The sequence below is a fragment of the Mytilus edulis genome, chromosome 10, assembly GCF_963676685.1.
Source record: "Mytilus edulis chromosome 10, xbMytEdul2.2, whole genome shotgun sequence".
Taxonomy (NCBI): Eukaryota; Metazoa; Mollusca; class Bivalvia; order Mytilida; family Mytilidae; genus Mytilus; species Mytilus edulis.
The window spans coordinates 6,990,655-7,010,751 of NC_092353.1; the positions used below are offsets into that span (position 1 = coordinate 6,990,655).

The window sequence follows — 20,097 nt, forward strand, 5'->3', positions numbered from 1 at the left end:
ATTTTGATTGGTTAACGCACGTCGTTACAAAACCCATAGCCCCTGGGTGTTGCTAACCCATATCCTCGTAAGTTGCTAACCATTATTCCCGGGATCTTCACGCAAGTTTTCCTTAGTTCCATGATTGCTCCTTGTGAAATATTGAATTCTGTAGATTATCCATAATGTTTGTAATTAAATATTTGATTCATTAACGATTTTGTCCGATTATGCCGAATATTTACATTCATTTCATTAAATGCATCACTTGACTGCAACATATTCAAGGAATGGGACTACTGACCTAGCTATGCAAATGACCCACGTTGACGTCACACCATCTATGGCGTAACGCTCACAACATTGAGCGCCAAATTTGACTCTTTCCAGTTTTTCTGTCTCCGTATTAATAACGACTTACATTTGACTACCTGTAGGGTTCTACCAAAGGTAGTACCCTACACCCCGTAAAAAATATGTAAAATTTCCAAATTTCAATAAAACTTTTTTAGATAATGAAAAAAACGTTGTTTTCGCGTTACAGTTTGTACCCGAATTTCCATAAAACTCGCCCGATTCGGACTAAGACCGGGGATAAATTCGTTATCTACGTTCATATCCGTAGATATGGATATTTTAACACCCTTCAGTACCCTGTACACCCTTCGGCTACGCCTCATGGTGTACTGGGGTACTTCATGGTGTTAAAATATCCATATCTACGGATATGAACGTAGATAACTTATAATATATAACCAATTATTTTTTTATATTATGCAGGTCTTCGGCTGTACCTCCTCAGTATTTACAGCCAGTCATTGACAGTTCAGATGAAAGTGTGGTAAGGTTATAACAGATATACTTAATTAGATCAGCCCTTGTGGAAGCGACTGATTAAAGATGTTTTTACCAGTTTGGGTCCTTGTGAAGGGGGTCTAAAACAGATGTTTTTAAGCTTCAGACCTTGTAAAGGGTAGGAAATATAACAGATACTTATAAGCTTAAAAAGGCATCTGGTATTTAGTCCAAGGATATTTTCTTTATTTACTGGAAATATCAATGGACAGACCTTTCTGTAAAGGCAAACTGTCCACAGGGAAGGTTAGGTCCACAGACCTGGTTAAATTGCCTGTATAAAGCTATCTTTCAAGGTTAACTTTTGTACAGATTATATGTTTACTTATCTACATTTACTGACCAACAGTTCTGTTAAATTCTAGTCTGTACGAAGTGAATCATTATCATCAAGATCAGGATCTTATGTTACACCTATCAGCTCTCCACTGAAGCTAGAAACATCACCAAACCCACTCAGACAACAACAATTGCCTGCCAGACGTGATATAGGTCTGTCACCTAGTAACCAACCTCAGTCAGGAACATCTCCTCGGAAACAACAGCCTCCCAGACAGCAACAATCACCTGCCAGACATGATGTTGGTCTGTCACCAAAACTACCACAGTTACGATTATCACCTGGGAGAGATGTGACATCAAGCTCTCCTGTGAATTCATTGTCTCCTCAAAAAGAAAAGTCAGATTCTCCAGAAAAATATCATAAAAGTACAAGTAGTTCTGGGGAGGATTCATCAAAATCATGTAAGTAAAACCAGTGTTAATATGAACTATAATATCACACTGGTTGTCAGCCAGTACTGGGTTTTGTTTGTAAATTCTTTGTGAGATATTTATGAATTGTTTAATTTTTTTAAGCATACAGGATTCTTTTAAAGCTAGCTACATGGTTTAAAAGGGGGACGAAAGATACCAGAGGGACAGTCAAACTCATAAATCGTAAATAAACTGACAATACCATGGCTAAAAATGAAAAAGACAAACAGACAAACAATAGTACACATGACACAACATAGAACACTAAAGAATAAGTAACACAAACCCCACCAAAACTAGGGGTGATCTCAGGTGCTTCGGAAGAGTAAGCAGATCCTGCTCCACATGTGGCACCCGTCGTGTTGCTCCTGTTCAGGGGTCGAAATTGGCGCTGGTCCGGTGGTACCAGACCAGTAGAATTTGTGTCGAACCAGTTGATTTTGTCAGCTGGTAGTCCGGCGGACCAGTAGAAATTTTTCGTTAAAATCACTGATTGCATCTCTATCTCGGTTTGTTTACAAAAAAGTAAACCTGAGAAATTATTTTTAGGGTACTGGGGGTACTATTTTAAAAGTATTCAATTAATATCCCAGGTGAGAGCACTACACAACAACACAAAATGTCAAAATTTGTGGATGGAGTGAAAACGTCGGGAAAAACAAATTAATTAATTAAGCGACATTCAAAAGGAAGACTTTTCAAACTGACAAAAGGAAACATAGATATAAAATATCCTGGGAGAAAGATCTCAAATGGTTAAATTGTAAAGTCGATCGTAATGTAATACATTGCATTGTAAAACATTTGAACAATTTGCAGTGACAGACCTAGATGAGAAATGTATTTTTGTAACGGGATCTTCAAATTTTAAGTAAGATTTTGTACTGGCTCATGAACAAACAGTACAGCACAAAAATCTACTGGAATAAAGAAGAGGAATGCAGCTGAGGAAAATAATACTAAACATCTGTCATATCTTTTAGTGGTTATCAAATGAATGTCATTTTTGCAGAACCAGTAAATTTTGAGCCGGACCAGTAGATTTTAAATGCACTGGTCCGGCTGGCCAGTACACTAAAAAGCTTAAATTCAACCCCTGCTCATGTTAAAACAAATGCGGTTAATAGTCTAATTCGGTAGGTCACATTCATGAAAGGGAAGTGGATTGTAGTTACGATGTTAGCAACATATCCAATATCATCTGTGAAACGGTTATTCCATAACGGTCAACCAACTCTTGATGGTGTCCATAAAATTTACAAAGGGATTATTTCAACTTCACCATTTGGAACTCTTGGTTTAATAGCTTCCTTGTGAACATCAACCTTCTATCAAGAAAATCATGATAGGAAATACAAGCAAGGGAATAGAGTATCAATTGGGAGATATATATCCTGTATGAAGGTGCTGCTGGAATGTTGCTACTTAAAAATGGAAAGTTCACAAGCTGAAATCATCTTTAAGTGGTCTTAGTGCTCAACATACTTTGAATTGATATAGGTTATAAGTATCAACTTCTAATGAGCATCTAATATCCATTTTCATTATAGCTTTGCGTCTTGATGTTGAAAAAGCCAAGCAGCACACCCCTATCCCCTCTCCTGGTAAAGCTAGTGACACATCTGATCCTGAATCCCCAGCCGTGGAGCTAGAAGTTATCATCAGTCAATTCACATCACCCACAGATTTCTATGTACAGCTGGCTACTGCAGGAGAAAATGGTCTCAATAGGTAAATATTTATTGTGAATAAATACTATCAAAATCTTTTTATAACATGGTGTTTTGGTACTTTTGACGGTCAATGATCAGCTGGATACTTAAATGTAACTGAGGGGATGCATAAGATATATGTGTCTAAGTAATTAGAAGTGTTATATGCAATAAAATTATTTATAACTGTTTTGTTGTCTTCATTTTAAAAATAAATAAAATATTATCCTCGGTATTGTGTCATTTTTCTGTGTATCGGGAGCCATCATTGAATCAGTCAGCTTCAGTACCTGACTTTTCTCATGTTTTCGTTTTTGTTTGTGTTTAAATAATCTATCTTCTCTCTGTGAGTACTCTACACTTGTTAACTTGTTATTTAAGGCCATATTATTTTAAACTGTTGATAACAACTGGCTTTAATTGTAGTACAGCTTGATACACGTGATACTTTTCTTTTTGTGTATTGATTACCTGACCACGTGACCTTTACAACTGATGCGGTATTTATAGATAACATTGAGGAGGCCCAATGAAGGATATTGTTTTAAACCTTGTACTGAACAGTGATAACATTTTTCGTTGTACAATTTTCAAACCCGATTTAGAAAATAAGGAATAAATAAAAACATACTCAGTTGGTTGATAATTTAATGAATAACAACATGATATGTTATGTAAGCATATAACAACAATAATAGCACAACATTGACAAACACAAGCAATCAGCCAGATCAGTTGACTCGTCGATCATAATTCCCACGGCGGGACTTAACTTTACATGGGACATCACCTCTTGCTCTATACTTTCGGAAATTGTCTCAATAAATTCGGAACAGGCATTGTTCTCTTGCTATAATTTAAAAGTGATCACGGCACCATTAAACCTATTTAAGGGGGTTCGCGGGTCTAAATCATTTATATAGGATTTCTCTATATTTTTCAATAAATGAACTTTATCTTATAGTTAATAGAAAATTAAAATAAAAAAGTGGGGTCACCATTCATTTGCGCTCACAATCTGCCTTCGAAAGAAGCATACATTTTTGTAAAGGTGGTTGAAGTAATAGGAGAATTATAGGTAATATCGAAATAAAAAAAGAAATTTATTACAGAAATCGCTCAAATTTTACAATAATTTAGTTTAAGTACAGCTTATATGGAAATTATATTAAAAAATATATGTCACCGATGAGTTAAAAAAGATATTTCAATTTTAAAGCCAAAAAAGGGCATTTTTCCACCAAAGGGAGATAATTTGGAACTTTTTCAATGATGTACACATTTTAAATGTTATCTGGGGCCAACACGAATTGATTGTTTTGAATGATTTTTGTACCATATGATAAAGTAACAACTACAAAAGGTAATAAATAAAATTTGTAGTGAAAAACAAATGTTTAATTTTTTCTGAAATTTTTATACCCTCGAGCCTCCTTAAATCATTTAATGACTGAAATTTGTCCATTGGTAAGTTTTCTTTAGCAATAAAGTAAGCATTACGCGAGGCATTACGGAACAAGGTGCACATAGCGTTGTCAGTCTTTTCGTGAACTTTCTCAAATACTGATACGATTGTCATGATTGGATATTATTCTTTATGATTTTAATTGTCACTTTTCATGCGACCGCAAAATTTGAAAAAATTTTCGTCGTATATTGCTATCACGTTGGCGTCGTCGTCGTCGTCGTCGTCCGAATACTTTTAGTTTTCGCACTCTAACTTTAGTAAAAGTAAATGGAAATCTATGAAATTTGAACACAAGGTTTATGACCACAAAAGGAAGGTTGGTATTGATTTTGGGAGTTTTGGTCCCAACATTTTAGGAATTAGGGGCCAAAAAGGGCCCAAATAAGCATTTTCTTGGTTTTCGCACTATAACTTTAGTTTAAGTTAATAGAAATCTATGAAATTTTGACACAAAGTTTATGACCACAAAAGAACGGTTGGGATTGATTTTGGGAGTTTTGGTTTCAACAGTTTAGGAATTAGGGGCCAAAAAAGGGCCCAAATAAGCATTATTCTTGGTTTTCGCACAATAACTTTAGTTTAAGTAAATAGAAATCAATGAAATTTAAACACAATGTTAATGACTACAAAAGGAAGGTTGGTATTGATTTTGGGAGTTTAGGTCCCAACAGTTTAGGAATTAGGGGCCAAAAAGGGACCCAAATAAGCATTTTTCTTGGTTTTCGCACCATAACGTTAGTATAAGTAAATAGAAATCTATGAAATTTAAACACAAGGTTTATGACCATAAAAGGAAGGTTGGTATTGATTTTGGGAGTTTTGGTCCCAACAGAATTAGGGGCCCAAAGGGTCCAAAATTAAACTTTGTTTGATTTCATCAAAATTGAGTAATTGGGGTTCTTTGATATGCCGAATCTAACTGTCATGACTGTGTATGTAGATTCTTAACTTTTGGTCCCGTTTTCAAATTGATCTACATTAAGGTCCAAAGGGTCCAAAATTAAACTTAGTTTGATTTTGACAAAAAATGCATCAGTTAGGTTTTTTGATATACTGAATCTAAAAATGTACTTAGATTCTTGATTATTGACCCAGTTTTCAAGTTGGTCCAAATTGGGGTCCAAAATTAAACTTTGTTTGATTTCATCAAAAATTGAATAAATGGGGTTCTTTGATATGCCAAATCTAACTGTGTATGTAGATTCTTTATTTTTGGTCCTGTTTTCAAATTGGTCTACACTAAAGTCCAAAGGGTCCAAAATTAAATTTAGTCTGATTTTAACAAAAATTGAAATCTTGGGGATCTTTGATATGCTGAATCCAAAAATGTACTTAGATTTTTTATTATGGGCCCAGTTTTCAAGTTGGTCCAAATCAGGATCTAAAATTATTATATTAAGTATTGTGCAATAGCAAGTCTTTTCAATAGACCACTTTCGAGTTCATCCGTCACCGGCAAAAACTCGTCAATTATGCACGCCTTTATGACGTCATTTACCAGATAGAGGGGCTCGCCTGTATCCCTGCACTATTTACGTTCATCAAGCGTCTTAGTGATCGTCTGTGTGCAGGATAAACTAGAAATAATGGTTGCTATGTAGGTACTTACTGACAATTCCCTAATGACAGCAGTGTTGATTGTCAATTTTGAGAATTCAATTTGCCGAATAATTCGTACAATATAGAATTATAGTTTTCCAACCACTCGCTCAACATTGGAAGGAAGTGACGACGCCCCTAAACGCACAAATGACGGTGATAAAGGCGCGTATAATTGACGAGTTTTTTCCGGTGACGGATGAACTCGAAAGTGGTCTATTGCACAGTATTGCGCAATGGCAAGAAATATCTAATTGCACAATATTGTGAAATAGCAAATTTTTGTTTAATTAGAGTTATCTTTCTTTGTCCAGAATAGTAAGCAAGAAATATGTAATTGCAAAATATTGTGCAATAGCAAGATTTTTTTTTAATTGGAGTTATCTTTCTTTGTCCAGAATCAACTTAAATCTTTGTTATATACAATATACAATGTATATTCACTTTTTACTACCAACTGATAAATTAAAATAATCTTTACCATTCAGTGATAACAAGCAGTTTTTTTACATCTTAATATTTTATGATGTATTTAAATGAGTAGTTATTGTTGCAAACTCCATTAGAAATTTTAATTGAGATTAGTTTTGGAATAAGGGAAAGGGGGATGTGATTAAAAAAATTGGGTTCAATTTTTCTCATTTGAAATTTCATAAATAAAAAAGAAAATTTCTTCAAACATTTTTTTGAGAGGATTAATATTCAACAGCATAGTGAATTGCTCTAAGAGAAAACAAAAATTTTAAGTTCATTAGAACACATTCATTCTGTGTCAGAAACCTATGCTGTGTCAACTATTTAATCACAATCCAAATTTAGAGCTGAATCCAGCTTGAATGTTGTGTCCATACTTGCCCCAACCGTTCAGGGTTCAACCTCTGCGGTCGTATAAAGCTACGCCCTGCGGAGCATCTGGTTTAATATGAAAACAAGAATAGAGAACGCCCCTCTTATTCATTGGACAGGTCAGCTTGGTATACACAAGCGAAGTTTTTCTTGGTGTTTTTACTATATATTTCAATTAATTTTCCCCTTCATAGTACCCCAGTATTTAACAGTGTATTAAGTGTCAAATAAATAATATATATCTGATATCATAATTATTCATTTATAAATATACTTATTTGAAGAATAACTTTTAAATATCAGGAAACTTTGTTAAACTGCATGAATGCTCATTTAAAATAATATCTATAAAGCGTAATTAAATAGGATGTTGTTCCGTACACGCTTACATATTTGACCTCGTTACCTGATCACCTTTATGTACATTGTTATGCATCATTAGTTCTATTGATAAAGACAAGCTAAGGACACCTCATCAAAGGTAACAAACCTGTAATCAGCGAATGATTTATGGCTTCAATATAACTTATTGAAGGGATAATTGTTTGACAGCTTGTTGTTATTTAAATAAAAGAAAACGTGTTTTTTTCTACTTTTTATTAGCTCACCTGGCCTAAAAGGCCATGTGAGCTTTTCTCATCACTTGGCGTCCGTCGTCGTCGACGTCGTCGTCGTCGTCGTCGTCGTCGTCGTCTGTCGTCGTTAACAATTTTTCAAACATCTTCTCCTCTGAAACTACTGAATGGATTTGAATGAAACTTAACATGATTGTTCCTTAGTATATCCTGCACAAAATGTGCGCTTCGATTTTTGATCCGTCAAAAAACATGGCCGCCGTTACTTAAAATAGAACATAGGGGTCAAATGCAGTTTTTGGCTTATATCTCAAAAACGAAAGCATTTAGAGCAAATCTGACATGTGGTAAAAATGTTCATTAGGTCAAGATCTATCAGCCCTGAAATTTTCAGATGAATCAAACAAACCATTGTTGGGTTGCTGCCACTTAATTGGTAATTTTAAGGAAATTTTGCAGTTTTTGGTCATTATCTTGAATATTATTATAGATAAAGATAAACTGTAAACAGCAAAAAAGATCAGCAAAGTAAGATCTACAAATAAGTTTATATGACCAAAATTGTCAATTGACCCCTTAAGGGGTTATTGTCCTTTAATGACAATTTTTCACAATTTGTTCATCATATTTGCTAACTTTAAAAAATCTTCTCCTCTGAAACTACTGAATGGATTTGGTTAAAACTTAGCATGGTTGTTCCTTAGATTATCCTGCACAAAGTGTGTGCTTTGATTTTTGATCCGTCAAAAAACATGGCCGCCGTTACTTAAAATAGAACATAGGGGTCAAATGCAGTTTTTGGCTTATATCTCAAAAACGAAAGCATTAAGAGCAAATCTGACATGGAGTAAAAATGTTCATTAGGTCAATATCTATCAGCCCTTAAATTTTCAGATGAATCAAACATCCAATTGTTGGGTTGCTGCCACTTAATTGGTAATTTTAAGGAAATTTTGCAGTTTTTGGTCATTATCTTGAATATTATTATAGATAAAGATAAACTGTAAACAGCAAAAAAGATCAGCAAAGTAAGATCTACAAATAAGTTAATATGACCAAAATTGTCAATTGACCCCTTAAGGGGTTATTGTCCTTTAATGACAATTTTTCACAATTTGTTCATCATATTTGCTAACTTTAAAAAATCTTCTCCTCTGAAACTACTGAATGGATTTGGTTAAAACTTAGCATGGTTGTTCCTTAGATTATCCTGCACAAAGTGTGTGCTTTGATTTTTGATCCGTCAAAAAACATGGCCGCCGTTACTTAAAATAGAACATAGGGGTCAAATGCAGTTTTTGGCTTATATCTCAAAAACGAAAGCATTAAGAGCAAATCTGACATGGAGTAAAAATGTTCATTAGGTCAATATCTATCAGCCCTTAAATTTTCAGATGAATCAAACATCCAATTGTTGGGTTGCTGCCACTTAATTGGTAATTTTAAGGAAATTTTGCAGTTTTTGGTCATTATCTTGAATATTATTATAGATAAAGATAAACTGTAAACAGCAAAAAAGATCAGCAAAGTAAGATCTACAAATAAGTTAATATGACCAAAATTGTCAATTGACCCCTTAAGGGGTTATTGTCCTTTAATGACAATTTTTCACAATTTGTTCATCATATTTGCTAACTTTAAAAAATCTTCTCCTCTGAAACTACTGAATGGATTTGGTTAAAACTTAGCATGGTTGTTCCTTAGATTATCCTGCACAAAGTGTGTGCTTTGATTTTTGATCCGTCAAAAAACATGGCCGCCGTTACTTAAAATAGAACATAGGGGTCAAATGCAGTTTTTGGCTTATATCTCAAAAACGAAAGCATTAAGAGCAAATCTGACATGGAGTAAAATGTTCATTAGTTCAATATCTATCAGCCCTGAAATTTTCAGATGAATCAAACATCCAATTGTTGGGTTGCTGCCACTTAATTGGTAATTTTAAGGAAATTTTGCAGTTTTTGGTCATTATCTTGAATATTATTATAGATAAAGATAAACTGTAAACAGCAAATATGATCAGCAAAGTAAGATCTACAAATAAGTCAATTTGACCAAAATTGTCAATTGACCTCTATAGGAGTTATTGCCCTTTAAAGACTTTTTTCACAATTTGTTCATCATGTTGACTTACTTTAAAAAATCTTCTCTTATGAAACTGCTGTATCAATTTCAGCCAAACTTAGGCTAAATGAGTTTCAGAGTTTCAGAGTATCTAGTATAAATTTTATATTTCATTTCCTTGTATGTCAAGAAACATAGCTCCTATGGCTAAAATAGAACATAGGAGAAAATGATTTTTTTTTGCTTTTGAAGAAAATAGGACGATTCAAAGAACATTTAAATAAATTGAAAAGCCAAAATAATCCGTGATGAGAGATTAAACCAAAAAAATTCAGGTGAGCGATTCAGGCTCTTGAGAGCCTCTTGTTGATGTACACAAGCTAATGACCAAGCCGTACATTTATGTATCCAGATAATTAGACTAACTGAGACACTTCAAAGAATCCTAAATTTGCTGCATCTGTTGTAATAAACCCAATTATGACCGAAATATCTTTGTGAAATAGTTCCAAGCGGACATGTCCAAAGCCCCAAACGGATATTTTTAATGATCGATAGTTGGTCAAGATTGAAATGACCGTTTTATGAAAAATGCCTTGAATAACAAAAAGTGGCAAACCAATTCTATTTGACCGTTTGAGGCTGAGAGCAGCCAGACTTTTTATGAAAGTTTCGGTCATGACCGGAATATATGACCGTTTTGGAAGCCTTGGTTTTGTACCTTCTCTCATAGTTATTAGATAAGATAATGAAATTCATTGGGTATTTATCATGATGATTTCCTTCTTAATTTTGCCACCAGGATGATCTTCCTTTAATAAGTTTACAGTATCCTTGATTCTTTACAATAGAATTTACCCGTCATTGGTTCACTGTTATCTATGATTTAAAAAAAAATATTAATGGAAATTATGCATCATACATGTAAATTTTTATTGTTTCAGTTTGATGGAAGATATAGGAAATGAGTATCGTCTGAGTGAGGATCAGTGGGTCACATGGGAGGTTGGAAACTTCTGTGCAGCCAGGCATTCTGATGATAAAAGATGGTACAGAGCTAAAATACTTAGTATGCCTCATAAAAGTTTAGCCGAGGTATTTGATATTTACTATTTATGTGTATTCTCTATTTACTGTATAATTAGGTACAGGCACTTAATAGCAGGTAATATATATTCCGTCTCTGAACTATTATCAGATATCAGAGGGTTAATATTTATTTAAACAAAGAATTTACCTTTTTAGCTCACCTGGCCCAAAGGGCCAAGTGAGCTTTTCCCATCACTTTGCGTCCGGCGTCCGGCGTCCGTCGTCGTCCGGCGTCGTTAACTTTTACAAAAATCTTCTCCTCTGAAACTACTGGGCCAAATTAAACCAAACTTGGCCACAATCATCATTGGGGTATCTAGTTTAAAAAATGTGTGGCGTGACCCGGTCAACCAACCAAGATGGCCGCCACGGCTAAAAATAGAACATAGGGGTAAAATGCAGTTTTTGGCTTATAACTCAAAAACCAAAGCATTTAGAGCAAATCTGACATGGGGTAAAAATGTTTATCAGGTCAAGATCTATCTGCCCTGAAATTTTCAGATGAATCGGTCAATCGGTTGTTGGGTTGCTGTCCCTGAATTGGTAATTTTGAGGAAATTTTGCTGATTTTGGTTATTATCTTGAATATTATTATAGATAGAGATAAACTGTAAACAGCAATAATGTTCAGCAAAGTAAGATCTACAAATAAGTCAACATGACCAAAATGGTCAGTTGACCCGTTTAGGAGTTATTGCCCTTTATAGTAAATTTTTAACCATTTTTCGTAAATTAAAGTAATCTTTTACAAAAATCTTCTCCTCTGAAACTACTGGGCCAAATTAATCCAAACTTGGCCACAATCATCTTTGGGGTATCTAGTTTAAAAAATGTGTGGCGTGACCTGGTCAACCAACCAAGATGGCCGCCACCGCTAAAAATAGAACATAGGGGTAAAATGCAGTTTTTGGCTTATAACTCAAAAACCAAAGCATTTTGAGATAATCTGACATAGGATAAAAATGTTTATCAGGTCAAGATCTATCTGCCCTGAAATTTTCAGATGAATCCGTCAATCGGTTGTTGGGTTGCTGTCCCTGAATTGGTAATTTTGAGGAAATTTTGCTGTTTTTGGTTATTATCTTGAATATTATTATAGATAGAGATAAACTGTAAACAGCAATAATGTTCAGCAAAGTAAGATCTACAAATAAGTCAACATGACCAAAATGGTCAGTTGACCCGTTTAGGAGTTATTGCCCTTTATAGTCAATTTTTAACCATTTTTCGTAAATTAAAGTTATCTTTTACAAAAATCTTCTCCTCTGAAACTACTGGGCCAAATTAATCCAAACTTGGCCACAATCATCTTTGGGGTATCTTGTTTAAAAAATGTGTGGCGTGACCTGGTCAACCAACCAAGATGGCCGCCATCGCTAAAAATAGAACATAGGGGTAAAATGCAGTTTTTGGCTTATAACTCAAAAACCAAAGCATTTTGAGGAAATCTGACATGGGATAAAAATGTTTATCAGGTCAAGATCTATCTGCCCTGAAATTTTCAGATGAATTGGTCAATCGGTTTTTTGGTTGCTGCCCCTGAATTGATAATTTTGAGGAAATTTTGCTGTTTTGGTTATTATCTTGAATATTATTATAGATAGAGATAAATTGTAAACAGCAATAATGTTCAGCAAAGTAAGATCTACAAATAAGTTGACCCCTTTAGGAGTTATTGCCCTTTATAGTCAATCTTTAACCATTTTTCATAAATCTAAGTAATCTTTTACAAAATCTCCACTGAAACTACTAGGCCACAATCATCTTTGGGGTATCTAGTTTGAAAAATGTGTCCGATGACCTGGCCATTCAACCAAGATGGCGGCCATGGCTAAAAATAGAACATAGGGGTAAAATGCAGTTTTTGGCTTATAACTATGAAACAAAAGCATCTAGAGCAAATCTGACAAGAAGTTAAATTGTTAATCAAGTCAATATCTATCTGCCCTGAATTTTTCAGATGAATTGGACAACTGGTTGTTGGGTTGCTGCCCTCCAATTGGTAATTTTTAAAGAAATTTTGCCGTTTTTGGTTATCTTGAATACCATTATAGATAGCGATAAACTGTAAACAGCAATAATGTTCAGCAAAGTAAGATCTACAAATAAGTCAACATGACCTAAATGGTCAATTGACCCCTTAAGGAGTTATTGCCCTTTATAGTCAATTTTTAACAATTTTCATTAATTTGGTAAATTTATGTAAATTTTTACCAAATATAGTTCTCTGTTACTAATGGGCAAAGTTCATTATAGATATAATTGTAAGAAGCAAAATCCTTCAGTAAAGTAAGAACTTCAAACACATCACCATCACCAAAATACAATTTTGTCATGAATCCATTTGTGTCCTTTGTTTAATATGCACATAGACCAAGGTGAGCGACACAGGCTCTTTAGAGCCTCTAGTTTATAAGGAATTAAAACTGAGATGGAAATGAGGAATATGTCAAAAAATTGAAAACAACACGTTTAATATTATCTTGTGTCCGAAGCGCTTTTCTGGATTTACCTTCATCAGGAACGCTCAAAGCCAAACATTTGAAATCCGAAGATAGATAAGTACCGAAATTTGTGAAGAGCTATATGTCAAAGAGACAACAACCTGACCAAAGAGCAGTTTACAGCCAAAGGCCAACAATAGGTCTTAAACTCCGCGAGAAAATCCCACACCTGGAGGTTGGCCTCAGCTGGCCCCTTAATAAAATGGGTACTAGTTCAGTGAAAATGGTCATCATACTAAACTAAAAAAAACATAAATGAACTAAAATTTTAAAAATACAAACAAGGCTACCAAAGGCCAGAGGCTCCTGACTTCGGGGACAAGTATCTGAGTAAGAACCAGTAGTAAGTGGATTAGCAAGACTTAAAATAATTGAATATTTATTGGTTATGGCATTGTGAAGGCGCTTGGTGTTGATACAAACAAACAAATTTCTTTTCACTTTTATAAAAAAGGAAAACTATTGTTAAAATTTAGGGCTAGATTTTATTTCTTGGCTATTAATTCAATAGTGAATTATGTTTATTATGAATATTGTTTACACCTCCTCCTGGACCTGAAATTGTTTTTGTTGTAGGTTTTTATGGTGGATTACGGTTATATTTGTCAAGTCGGTGTATCAGAGATTAGACCTCTACAGAAGCCATTCCTAAAACAGATGTGTTATGCCTTTTCTTGTCACTTGGCAGACATTGTGTCAGCTGGAGACATGAAAAAATGGTCCAGAACAGCTTGTGAATTCATGGCAGAGGAAGTCAAAAATATGAAAATGTATATCCAGAAAAAGGTATTGTTTGATGATTTTGTTGTTATAAATTAGAAAATGTGAAATTCTGAACTTATGGACCACAGAAAAGATCATTGTTAAAAAAAAACTGTTTAATATTCAATATGACGGCAAAATTTTGTGCTTTGCTCTCTATTGTCATCTAAAAAAAAAAGAAGAAAAAATGGCTGATGTCCCATGAAAAAAACATCTTTGTTCAGGTCATTGAAAAGATTGAATTGACTTGTAATTTACATATCAATGTTTTAGGTAAAGATTGCATGAAATGCAACCAAAACCCTATGTTACCGACTTGATATCTCAATCTTCCAAGGCTTATGGGATACACACAATATAGAGCATTGATCATAACATTCTATACATCCTATCCTTGAACATTTCCAGAAATTTATCAATGTAATATATGCTCAGATAATCAAGTCACAAAATGATGTTACACTTGTCAAGAAAATTACATAACTTTTGCAAGGTGCAGGAATCTAATATCTGCTGTAAAATATAAATTTTGTCATTGTTAAAGTCATCATTAAAATTTCCAGTTATCTCCCATTGTTTATATTTGAAGTTGAATGAACTACAACCAATACCTTATTGATAATGCAATACATGTATTAGTTTTACTTCCCATTGATAAATTAACACATTCTTTACCCTTCTGTGCTTATAAGAAGTTTGATTAATGTTTTACAGGGAAATACCCAGAATGATTCATTACCCATAGATCTTTTGATGGAGGAAGATATTTCTGAGACAGCATTAGAACCTTCCAGAAAACATTATTACAGCCTCACAGACAAGCTGATAGAAAAGGGTCTTGCTATTCCAATCAACAGGTAATCAGTTATTCTTAAAATTCTGTCAGATTTTGTATCTTTCCCAAAAATCAAATCCCCACAGACAAGCTGATAGAAAATGGACTTGCTTTTCCATTTAATAGGTCAGTTAGTCTTAAAATTCTGCAAATTAGTGAACTTTTGAGGAAACTATTATATTATGGCCTCATAGACAAACTGATAGAAATAGATTTCCTTTTCCTATCAAAAGGTCAGTTATTGTAAAATAGTGACAATTTTTTTTACCTTCAAGGAAACATTTATAAACACAAAAATGAACCTTCTGTTCTAGTCAAAAGGTAAGATATCTTCAAACTATTGGTGTTTTTGATTTAATGGAGACAGTTACAAATAGTTAATAGATATACAGAGTTCAAATTTTCAGGACGATCTATTTCTATTTTTTACAATTTTCAAATCTTCTGTAATACGTGTATGTGTTGAATATTGGATGCACTTGAATCTATATAGAGAGAGATAGAAACATTTGGGCCAATAGGTCAAGGTCATTATTTATAATTTAAAAAAAGAAAACTTTCCACTAAAACAGGGCAAGATAAGAATAACTTTTCTTATCTCTTTTACTTATAAACATTTCTTCAAGCAACTTACTGAAGGAAAAACATTATCTTTAATTATAGAAGGAAGAAGAAAATTTTAGTTGAAGCTGAAGCTGCTAAAATAAAGAAGATCCAACCTGTATGTTACTGGAAGCCAGCAGTCAAGCCAATGAGTTCCTCTATATTGGGCATGCCAGCTTATGTTGATTTTGAAGGAATCATATGGGTACAGGAACTGAAGGAAAATGGTTGGTTTATTATATCATTCTTTCACTTTACACTGTTAGTTTTTATAATTGTTGAACTTTTTGTACTCCATTTATGGGCATTATGTTTTTATGCCCCACTTACGATAGTAGAGGGGCAATATGTTTTCTGGTCTGTCCGTTCGTCCATCCGTCTGTCTGTCCGTTCAGGTTAAAGTTTTTGGTCAAGGTAGTTTTTGATGAATTTGAAGTCCAATCAACTTTAAACTTAGTACACATGTTTCCTATGATATGATCTTTCTAATTTAATTGCCAAATTAGAGTTTTGACCCCAATTTCACAGTCTACTGAACATAGAAAATGATAATGCGAGTGGGGCATCCGTGTACTATGGACACATTCTTGTTTCTGTCTGTGCTTCTGTTTGTTTGTTCTTTCGTCTGTCCTGCTTCAGGTTAAAGTTTTAGGTCAAGGTAGTTTTGGATGAAGTTGAAGTCCAACCAACTTGCAACTTAGTACACATGTTCCCTATGATATGATCTTTCTAATTTTAATGCAAAATTTTTACTCGAGGATTTACCCCAATTTCTAGGTCCACTGAGCATAGAAAATGATACTGCTTCCACTTTACCCTATTAGTTATTATAATTTTTGAACTTTAACAAAAAATTCTAATGCTGAACCATCTGTGCATTTGAAGTTTGGAAAATTTTAATAGCTAAGCATGAGTGGATAATATTAGAATCAATAGAGTATTGTAGAATTTTGTGCCAAAAGTAGAAATTGATGCAAGCCAAAAAGGTTCATAATGAGTCAAATGACAATTTATGGGCATTATGTTTTCTGGTCTGTGCTTTCGTTTGTCCCTCCGTCAGTCCCACTTCAGGTTAAAGTTTTTGGTCATGGTAGTTTTGGATGAAGTCGGAAGTCCAATCAACTTGCAACTTAGTACACATGTTCCCTATGATATGATCTTTCTAATTTTAATGCCAAATTTTTACTAGAGGATTTACCCCAATTTCTAGGTCCACTGAAAATAGAAAATGATAGTGCTGATGGCCATGTACTTTGCACACATTCTTGTTTACACTATCTTTTTGCTGAAAAACTAATAATCTGTTTCTTCTACTGATTTTTTTAATGTCACAAATTGTACGTGGATATTGTATTAAAGTTAAGCAGATGTAAAGAAAAACTAGTTAGTTAACGTCATTATTTATTTTACTCCTCTAGAAGATACTCTATACAGTATGGTAAATAGATTGCAGGAGAAGTTTGTAGATTCTGAACCACATGGTAGAGATGAGATAAGGTGGCAGGAAGGACAAGCTTGTATTGCTGTGTTTCATCTAGAAGAAAAGTGGCATAGAGCTAGAATATTGAAAGTGGAGCCACATAGAATACAGGTATGAATTTTTTAGATCGTGTCAGGTATTCAAAATTATTTTTTTGTATTACACCACAATTGAGGGGGCAGTAAGTCATGTAAGTGTTAACCTTAAAAGTATGTTCCAAAATTAGTTTCTGTTAGAACTTTAATTTGTCAAAACCAAATGTTATGAAACTTATACATAATATACAACAAAAAACAGATTAATTTTAAATTTGGGTAGCATTACTATTACTGTTATGGTTCTTTGTATGGTTACATGCAAGTGCAGACATTATCTGTTTTATGAACAGTCTCTATTTTTTAAGTGCCCAATATTTTGAAGCTAGGGAATCGGAAGAATTATGAATTTTTATTTTTTAGGTTGAGTTTGTAGACTTTGGTAATGTTGAGTATATAAGATATGACAACATTAGAGCTGATGTGCTGGAGTTTATAGAGATACCTATACAATGTATGGCCTGTATGTTACACAATGTAATACCTGTAAGTATAGTGTAGTAGTTGCATTGTGGGAATTAAAGCAATGATCACTTGCAAAATTTGAGATTGTACTGGTGGATTTCATAACAAAATATATTTTTAATGTTCTGAGTATAAAAAGTGATAACACCAAATATTAGCATCATTGCACTCAAAACGTTTCAAAAACTGAAAAGGGATCAGAATTGCCAATGCACAATTTTCCCATTATCATAACAAAATGGAATTTACTCCAAACTAATTGGTCTCTTGTGGAGAGTTGTCTCATTGGCAATCGTACCACATCTTCTTATTTATGTATATATTCACCCATGATTAAGTTATAGTTCTTTTTATGCCCCACCTACGATAGTAGAGGGGCATTATGTTTTCTGGTCTGTGGCTCCGTTCGTCTGTGCGTCCGTCCGTTCAGGTTAAAGTTTTTGGTCAAGGTAGTTTTTGATGAAGCTGAAGTCCAATCAACTTAAAACTTAGTAGACTTGTTGCTTATGATATGATCTTTCTAATTTTAATGCCAAATTAGACTTTTGACCCTAATTTCACAGTCCACTGAACATAGAAAATGAAAGTGGGAGTTTCAAGTTAAAGTTTTTGGTCAAGGTAGTTTTTGGTGAAGCTGAAGTCCAATTAACTTAGAAACTTAGTAAACTTGTTGCTTAGGATATAATCTTTTTAATTTTCAAGCCAAATTAGACTTTTGACCCCAATTTCACGGTCAACTAAACATAGAAAATGAAAGTGGGTGTTTCAGGTTAAAGTTTTTGGTCAAGGTAGGTTTTGATAAAATTGAAGTCCAATCAACTTGAAACTTAGTACATATGTTCCCTATAGTATAATCTTTCTAATTTTAATACCAAATTAGATTATTACCCAATTTCACGGTCCATGGAACATGGGAAAGGATAGTGCGAGTGGGGCATCTGTGTACTTTGGACACATTCTTGTTTTCTATATTTACAGGTTACAACGACAGGTAAATGGCCTGTACCCACCCTGGATAAGATGCACACAATGGTGGTTAACAAGCCTTGTGTCATTGATATAAAGGTAATACAAACACACATTGAAATATTTGTACAAAAAACGGTCAGTTCAGAAAGAAAGGGTTTTAATTCAATTGAATGTGAAAAATAAATGTGTTTTTTTTTGTGGCAATCAGATATGTTTTAAGATAACTTTCAGTTTCAAGTTAAATTAATTTCTGGTGTACACAGGTAGAAAACAAGAAACAAATGATTTGCATGTGAAAGTTTTCAATTTGATTTTCAGATATATTTTAGAATTATATCCTTTGCTCTGAAAGAGGGGTTTAGTTTACCCCAGTGTCTGACAATGTTTTCAGATCCATGAAATTTTTGTCTCATTTCCCATAGGGACTAAGAATGTCTATCTTTTGATATTTTGAATCAACCTTGACTTTAACTTCCTGTTAAGATATTACTTAATAGCTGGATTTTTATTAGTGAGCCGTAGCATGTTAAAAAATAATTTTATATACATGTAAATTACATGATCATATTATAAAATCTCCTTTAATTTTAATGTAGACCAAATGTTTCCATTACAGAGCAGAGAAGTTGACCGTCCATTAGAAGTTAATATAACTCTTCCAGACAAGAAAGATCTCAGTACAATACTCTACAAGAAAGGTTTATGTTACAGGAAAAATGATGTCACTTATAGAGTGGAAACCAGTAATAAGATTGGCAGAATTTTATCATCTGTAAGTTATAGTTTTACTTGAAAACAGTTGCTTTTTCTGAAATAAATAGTAAAGATTGTTTGAATAATTTTTGGTAAGTTATTTAATATTGATTATATCTTTAAAAATTGGCCTTACTCATTGAGTCTTTTTTAGGATAGTCTTATCAACATTTTTCCAACATAAAAGTAAAATTGTGATGACTGAATGTTAAGTTAATGGGACACTGGAGTACATACTCTAAATTAAAAAGAATAGCATATTTCATATAGTTTCTAATGTATTTTAACAAAATAACAAAATTCATAAGTCCATAGCCTAAACTTTAAGCCGTAAATTATATTTAATACATGTTTTACAATTTGATTTAGAAAGTCTTCAACATGTTCAATCACAGAAATGTATTAAAATAAAGATATTTTAGAATGAAAAAAAAATAATGAGTGTTCGTTCCCCTTCTGAATCTTAACATTATATTAATATTGTTTTAAAAGTTCAGTTTTACCAGAAGTAAATGAACCTACATTCTTTCAAGTATTTGTGATCATAAGAAAAAAATTTGTTACTTCTTTATTTGCAGAAAAGGTTGGCCTATCCTAAAGTAAAGTTGGCACCAAAGAATGAATACTTTAATGTGTGTATTACTAATGTAGAAGCTCCTGATGTGGTGAGTATGTTCAAATCTAAACC

At 33.5% G+C, this 20,097-nt stretch overlaps 1 protein-coding gene across 4 annotated transcripts in view; it reads left to right on the forward strand.

The window, feature by feature from the left end:
• The window catches only part of LOC139493259 (RING finger protein 17-like), a 63,584-nt gene that overhangs the window by 29,534 nt on the left and 13,953 nt on the right, over positions 1–20,097 (forward strand). For all 4 annotated transcript variants that reach the window (XM_071281487.1, XM_071281488.1, XM_071281489.1 and 1 more), the window contains 12 exons: positions 760–820; positions 1,200–1,578; positions 3,141–3,321; positions 10,799–10,949; positions 14,024–14,233; positions 14,924–15,066; positions 15,708–15,874; positions 17,066–17,238; positions 17,586–17,708; positions 18,666–18,752; positions 19,273–19,428; positions 19,988–20,074. In XM_071281487.1, the coding sequence (XP_071137588.1) occupies positions 760–820; positions 1,200–1,578; positions 3,141–3,321; positions 10,799–10,949; positions 14,024–14,233; positions 14,924–15,066; positions 15,708–15,874; positions 17,066–17,238; positions 17,586–17,708; positions 18,666–18,752; positions 19,273–19,428; positions 19,988–20,074 (1,918 nt within the window). The remainder of the gene's footprint in view (positions 1–759; positions 821–1,199; positions 1,579–3,140; positions 3,322–10,798; positions 10,950–14,023; positions 14,234–14,923; positions 15,067–15,707; positions 15,875–17,065; positions 17,239–17,585; positions 17,709–18,665; positions 18,753–19,272; positions 19,429–19,987; positions 20,075–20,097) is intronic.